General features: G+C 53.3%; 1 protein-coding gene across 1 annotated transcript in view; it reads right to left on the reverse strand.

Annotated features, from left to right (window-relative positions):
- Positions 1–7,500, reverse strand: part of LOC125044926 — a 54,792-nt gene that overhangs the window by 38,180 nt on the left and 9,112 nt on the right. The window contains exons 12-22 of the mRNA XM_047641888.1: positions 6,893–7,084; positions 6,030–6,437; positions 5,229–5,606; positions 4,344–5,114; positions 3,916–4,221; positions 3,281–3,628; positions 2,787–3,110; positions 2,090–2,410; positions 1,593–1,940; positions 412–544; positions 9–193 (exon numbers count right to left, since the gene is read on the reverse strand). Of these exons, the coding sequence (XP_047497844.1) occupies positions 9–193; positions 412–544; positions 1,593–1,940; positions 2,090–2,410; positions 2,787–3,110; positions 3,281–3,628; positions 3,916–4,221; positions 4,344–5,114; positions 5,229–5,606; positions 6,030–6,437; positions 6,893–7,084 (3,714 nt within the window). The remainder of the gene's footprint in view (positions 1–8; positions 194–411; positions 545–1,592; positions 1,941–2,089; positions 2,411–2,786; positions 3,111–3,280; positions 3,629–3,915; positions 4,222–4,343; positions 5,115–5,228; positions 5,607–6,029; positions 6,438–6,892; positions 7,085–7,500) is intronic.

Genomic DNA, 7,500 nt, shown 5'->3' on the forward strand with positions numbered 1-7,500 from the left:
ACACTTACGTTTGACGCATCTGACGAAGGGATCGCCGGTGAGGTCCTTGGGGCAGAAGCAGATGGGGTTGTGGTTGACGACCTCACACTCTGCGTTGACCCCGCACACGCCCACACACGGGTCGCGGCACTTCTGTCTGTTGCAGGCCAGAGCCAGAGGGCAGTCGGAGTTAAGCAAGCACTCGGGGCGGCAGCTGGCGGGCGAGGGGGAGAGAAGGGATGAAGTTTCTGCTTTCTTTAATTCTACTTTTAGAATGAAGCGAAAGAAAGGAGAGAGGGGAATATGCAAGAGGAAAAAGGATGGGGATAGAGAAGGAGGATAGGGATGAAGGGAGGAAGGGGTAGAGGGAAAAGAGGGAGGGGGGGGGGGGGGGCAGACGGACAGAGAGCAACAATAACAATACAAACTTACGACGGAGGGAAACCGAGGAAACCAGAGAGACAGGAACACTGCGCCCTGCCAGCTACGACCCGGCACTCAGCATTCGCTCCGCACGGGCTGGGTTGACATGGGTTCTCCGGTAACGGCTTGGGCTCTGGATCGGCTGTAGGGAGGGGGGGGAGAACCGGAAGGAGAGGTGAGCTACGGTTCACTGATAAGTGAGTTTTTGATTGGGCGGTGGTAAGGTGAGGCTGAATGGAAACTGATGAGTTGTTGTTGTTGTTGTGTGTGTGTGTGTGTGTGTGTGTGTGTGTGTGTGTGTGTGTGTGTGTGTGTGTGTGTGTGTGTGTGTGTGTGTGTGCTTGTGTGTGTGTGTGTGCTTGTGTGCGTGTGTGTGTGTGCGTGGTGGTGGGTTAATATGAGAATAACTATATGGATTAATGAATTTTTTATTATGAATAAATTAATATGATAATGAACAAAGTTACTGCAATACTGTTCAAGCGATGTTGACATATTAACTATTTTCTTGTTAATGAGGAAAATATGGGGAGGATGTGTGACAACAACAACAATGAAATTAATATGTACTAAGGAGAATTCTGAATCAACCAAATCAATAAAAAAGACTTAGTAAAATTATATGAAAATAAAATACACGTTCATTAACAGCCATGTAGTCACATATGTCAAGGCATAAACGTCCAGGTATTTCGTTGGTAAGAAATGCAACATTAACATAACTGCTACTTTAATATTAGTGATCAAGAAGAGGTTATTCTGAATAAGGAAAAGGTTAATATTGAACTCTGTTGATGGGCTGACGTTAAGTCCTTATTTGGTGTGAAATCAGATGATAATATAAGAATTATGACCTATTCAATATTAACAGAAGTTAGTACTGAACGAGATCCAGTCTGTTATTTTCTTGTCACTGTTAATATATTTTGTCGAGTACGAATAGACGAATTATTTGTTGTCAAATAAATACATTTTGGGTTATTCCATGCATAAAAAGTAATTCAATCTGCAACAAAGATAAGAATGGGTTAAAATGAATTCGTTTTCGCTCCTCGCGTAAACGTGATCATTACATTGTTAAATAACGTCATGCGATTATTCTATGCGTCATGGAATTAGTTGAACCGAGATCGACAGGTCAAAAGGCCATCGACTGGCGTCAGTGTTATCGGTCGGCAGCGGTCGCTTACGTCGGTCGATGAAGCAGCGCGAGTACGGGTTGCCCGTGTAGCCCGGCGGGCAGTAGCAGCTGGGCTGGTGGCTGAGCACTCGGCAGTCGGCGTTGAGGCCGCACGAACCCGGACACGGGTTCACGCACTTGTTGTTGATGCATGCACGGCTCGGAGGGCAGTCGGAGTTGACGGAGCACTCGGGGCGGCAGCCTTCGTACGGGTTGCCGAAGTAGCCGGGCTGGCAGGAGCAGGAGAAGCGGTCGCGGTCGCTGGAGCACACCGCCGCAGGGCCGCAGGGCGAGCCGGCGCACGGGTCCTGCGGCGGGCTAGACGGCGTCTCGGCCTCCGGCGTCACTACCAATTCGACTGCCGGGGGACATGCGGTCATGCACTACACTCGTCTACACTGTACTAGCTCATGCACAGTATGGACAAAATGCAAAAGAAATCTATAAACATATATACACACTAAACACACAGGAATGGGAGAATGCAGGGGAGAGGGAGGGGCTTACTCAGGGTGCACCGATAGATAGGGTCGCCGGTGTAGCCGGCGGGACACCTGCAGATGGGGTTATGAGCCACCACGTCGCACAGCGCCTGGAGGCCGCACGTGCCCGCGCACGGGTCCACGCAGCGCCGGTTGATGCACGCACTGTCCATCGGGCAGTCGGCATTGGCGACGCACTCGTAGCGACATCCCGACGGCTGGTTGGGGTTGCCGAAGGTGCCCGGACGGCACTCGCACACGGCCACGGTGCCCTGCACGCGGCACTCGGCATTGGCGCCACATGGGTCGGGCACGCACGGGTTGATCACCGCCTCCGGTTGGACCGCTACGGAGGGGGGGGGGAGGGGGGGAGGAATAGTAAAGCATACGCTCTGACAACTCTGTGAAGGAGCGCCGTGCAAGAGTGACATAGTAGGAAAAGCTTTATATATACATGAACACTTTCCAGAGAGAACCCTCTAAACAAGATGCAAAGTAGAAACTGACAACTTTACATACATTCAGGAAATCAGATTTATTTACATTCCGGAAACTAAACGTTTAGGCTAGATAACGTTCACAGCAAAAAAGCAAGGACCGTGGATAGGTGGGAACAGGCGGACCAGGACAGGAAGGATAAAAGGAGATGGGGGGGGGGGGGGGCGAAGAGTTAATGCGAGAGAGGGGTGAGTGAGGGAGGTGGCTCAGCGAAGCAGCCTTACGTGGCAGCGGTCTGACGCGGCACTCGGTGAAGGGGTCACCCATGTAGCCTTCGGGACACACGCACACGGGGTTGTGGCTGACGACAGAGCAGAGGGCGTTGTTGCCGCACGTGCCAGGGCACGGGTCTCTGCATTTCTGGCTGATGCACGACAGCGTGAGCGGGCAGTCACTGCTCACCAGGCACTCGGGGCGGCACTGCACGCGCGCATCTCCAAAGAATCCGGGGAGACACGTGCAGTACGCCACCGTGCCTGACGCTGTGCACCGTGCGTTGTCCCCGCACGGGTCGGGGAGGCACGGAGTCACAGGTGTCTGGGGTAACACTGGAAAATTGTGCCGGGAATGTTGACGCCGAGCGTGTGCATGTGAAGGGGGCGGGGTGAAGGCTATGAATTCATGTATTTACATTCTATATCTATCACATCACACTACTCACTATATACAAGAGGGAGAGAGAAAAGGGAGAGGCAAAAGGGAGAGTTGAGTGCCATACCAGGTTTAGGAGGAGCAGGATGACACGCCCTGAAAGGATCCCCGACGTATCCCCGAGGACACGAGCAAATGGGGTTGTGGTTCAGGACGCGACACTCGGCCTGCACGCCGCACGAGCCAGCGCAAGGGTCCACGCAGCGCTGATTGATGCAGGCACGAGACGGCACGCAGTCGGGGTTGGTGATGCATTCGGGCGTGCAGCCGAGCTCTGGGCGGCCGTAAAAGCCGGAAAGGCAGGCGCAAGTGCCCTTCCCTCCCACCACTTGGCACTCGGCGTTGGCACCGCACGAGGGGGTGCAGGGGGCCGCGGGGGGGAGGGGGGTCGTCTCCAGGCCAGGGACTATAGGCACTATATACAGACAGACAGGCATCAGAGACAGAACATAGGGAGTAATTCTAAGAAAGGAGATCAAGCTAAATATATTACATGCTGAACAAAGCGTGCAACGGGTAATATGCATGACAGTCATTCACAAAGGATGCAAAAAATTAGAAAAAAAAAAAAAAACAAAAACAACAGCGCAACGGCCATTCGTAAATTCGCGCAAATTCAAGAAATTTGTAAACACCTGAAAACCTGTGAAAGGCAAAACAATTAGCAGCACGAGAGGAGAGAGCGACCAGAGCAGCACTTGCCTTTCTCGAAGCAGCGGCTGAACGGATCTCCGGTGAGGCCGTCGGGACATCTGCACACGGGGTTGTGCGCGACCACGGAGCACTTTGCGTTGATGCCGCAGGAGCCCTGGCACGGGTCCACGCACTTGTAGTTGATGCAGGCGCGGGTCATCGGGCAGTCGGGGTTGATGGTACACTCGGGGCGGCACGGGGAGCCGAAGAAGCCGGGCTGGCACGAGCAGACGGGTTTGTCGTCCGCACTCGGGCGGCACTCGGAGTTGGGCCCGCATGGGTTCGGCTGGCAGGGGGGCGGGCGCGGAGGCAGCGCTGGGGAAGGAATGTGGCTGTTACGGCGGAAAGTCCGAGGGATCGTGTTTGTGGAAATGGAAATTACGGAAGGGAATGCCAGAAGATAAAGGTACAAATAAATCAAGGGAAATGGCACTCACGTTTCTCCAAGCAGAACCTGAAGGGGTCGCCGGTGAGGTCCTTGGGGCAGAAGCAGATGGGATTGTGGTTGACGACCTCGCATTCGGCATTGACCCCGCAGAGCCCCGGGCACGGGTCGCGGCACTTCTGGTCGATGCAGGCCTTGTCATCGGCGCAGTCGGCGTTGGTAACGCACTGCGGCCTGCATCTGTCTTTCGGGTCACCGATATAGTCGCCAATGCATGAGCACACCGCCGACTGGCCTTGCACGCGGCATTCGGCGTTGACGCCACACGGGGGCGGCACGCACGGGTTGGAGGGTTCCTCATCCACCTTGGGCGGGATGGGCTCCGACTTCTCCTCGCACCTGATGTAGGGGTTGCCCATGAAGCCGGCGGGGCAGAAGCAGACCGGCCGGTGGGTGTTCACCTCGCAGAGCGAGTTGATGCCGCAGGCGCCCGGGCACGGGTCCACGCACTTGGTGTTGATGCACGCCAGGTCGTCGCTGCATTCCGTGTCGACGGTGCACTCCGGCTTGCAGCCCTGGAACGAGAGTGCCTCGCCGAAGAAGCCGGGGGAGCAGGCGCAGATGGGGCGGTTGCCGGGCGACACCGAGCACAGCGTGTTGGGCCCGCACGGGGAGGGCTCGCACGGGTTGTCGGGCTGCGACTCGCACCGCACCTTCGGGTCACCTCTATAGCCCTCGAGACAGCGGCATTGCAGCTTATCGCCGCGCACGTAGCACTCGGCATTCTGCCCGCACACGCCGGGACTGCAGCTGGGGGGCGGCACTGCAGGGCGAAAAAATGATATTTAAGCAATGCTGTACTGCATGGCATCTATAATTCTGTATGGAAAAATATATAAAGCTAAAATATATCACAAGTCTCGTAGCTTAGGCCTACCTCTGCAGCCAGTGTAGGGGTCGCCGATGAGGCCGGGGCGGCAGTAGCAGAAGGGCTTCCTGTTGGGGTCGCAGAGGGCGCCCTGACCGCACGGGGACGGCACGCAGGGGTTGACGGGCGGCTCGCAGCCCCGGATGGTGTTGGGGTTGCCCACGTAGCCGGGACGGCACGTGCACCGGTGGAAGCCGTTCACGATGTTGCACTCCGTGTTGGGGCCGCACGGGGAGGGGTCGCACGGATTGGAGGGGGGGCTGCACGCCACGCTCGGGGGGTTCCCGATGAACTCCGGCAGGCAGAAGCAGACGGGGGCGCCGCCGACCACACGACAGCCCGAGTTGGGGCCGCATGGGTTCGGCTCGCAGTCCTTGCCTTCAGGAACTGGAGGGAGGGGGGGGGGGGGTCAAGTAAGACCAGTGGCAGTCAAAGTGAATCACAAGAATTTGGGAACACACACATATACATACACACACACACTCACACACACATATATATCCAAATATATACGTATATGTATTATATACATGTGTGTATATATATGTATATATACATATATATACATATATATACATATACATACATATATACATATATATATACATATATGTGTATATATGCATATATGTGTATATATATGCATACACACACACACACACACACACACACACACACACACACACACACACACACACACACACACACATATATATATATATACACGTATGTATATAATATATATACATATATATATATATACACACATCCATACACAAATATATAAATGCCTAAAAGAGAGCCACTCACTGCACTTCTCGAACGGGTTGCCGGTGGTGCCTTTCGGACACACGCAGATGGGGTTGCCGTTGTCTAGCTCGCAGAGGGCGCCATCGCCGCACGGGTCGGAGTCGCATGGGTTGATGGGCACTTGGCAATTCCTGAGGGGGTCACCCTGGTACCCTGGTGGGCAGCGGCACGTGGCACGATGCTGCGTGACCTCGCACACGGCGTTGCGACCGCAGCGGCACGGGTCCTGGCACTGGTTGTTAATGCAGGCCTGCGTGGGCGGGCAGGCGCTGTTGTCGCGGCACCCAAGGGCTGCGGGAACGAGGGCGGGTGTTAGTGAATGGAAGGGCCCAGGAGAGTGCTCAGGCTCGCTCCGGAGTGCGAAGTGCCCGAGGTAGCTTTCACATGAGAGATTTCGGCACACTTTTGCTATGTCATGTCGGAAATGTCGGTATTACAACGTTATATCAGTGACACATCTGTCAAGTCGCTGTATGTAGTCAGGACAGAAATAAAGGAAGTAATTGTGACAAAGAGACTCACTCTTAACAAGTTCTGGGGCGGCCAGTCTTATAAATGCCTAAGACTCTATAAACACTTTACAAAGATTAATATAAAAACACTGAAACTATAAACAGCCTTCCAATAATTTGTCAAGAACGAGCTCCTTGCCAGAGAATTCGGCAGTTAGTGCACGATATGAGATATGGCGTCTATTACGGAAAAAAAAACAAATCTATCAGTCTTCTTCCATTACATATAAAAGGAAAACTGTATAACGAAAATCAAATAATTCATTAGTTTAAAACATGCTGGACGCCATATCTGATCCCGAAACACCGACGCCGCGTTCTGAACACCGATCGAAAGGGGCGCTCTCTCACTGAGTCCGCAGACGACGTAGGGGTCCCCGAACTGGCCCGGCGGACACGTGCAGACGGGGCTGTGCTGCGCCACCGTGCACAAGGCATCCGCAGCGCACGGGTTCTTCACCAGGCACGGGTCAAGGCACGTGCCCGAGATGCAAGCCTCGTCGGGCGGGCACGAGGTGTCGACAGAGCAACCGCCAGAGGATACTGAAGGAGGCGTTAGTGTAAGCTACTGGTAGTTTTGAGGAGCAGGGGAAGGTAAAGCTCTGGGGGGGAAGCTATGCTCTAAGCTTAGTCTACGGTTCTTGAGGAAACTTTGGTGAATTAGGCTGTATGTCTAATTTACTATTAGTACTTGGTGTTGTTTGGACTATGTACTGATTTCCAGTTATGTTTAGTTACTGAGATATCATTTGTTTATACTGTTAATGCAAAGTTGTAATTTAACAAGAACAATGAAAATGTTTCATGATAAAAATCCGTTGAACTACACTACTGATGTTGAAGTAAGTAACTACCAAGGGTAAATGTTACATAAAGAACAGTCAACAAGAGCTATATATGTTTGTGGGAAAAAATAAACAGTCAAGACAGATAGTCTAAGTGGGCAGAGAGGACCTCTC

This window comes from Penaeus chinensis, chromosome 36, assembly GCF_019202785.1.
Source record: "Penaeus chinensis breed Huanghai No. 1 chromosome 36, ASM1920278v2, whole genome shotgun sequence".
In the NCBI taxonomy this organism is placed as follows: Eukaryota; Metazoa; Arthropoda; class Malacostraca; order Decapoda; family Penaeidae; genus Penaeus; species Penaeus chinensis.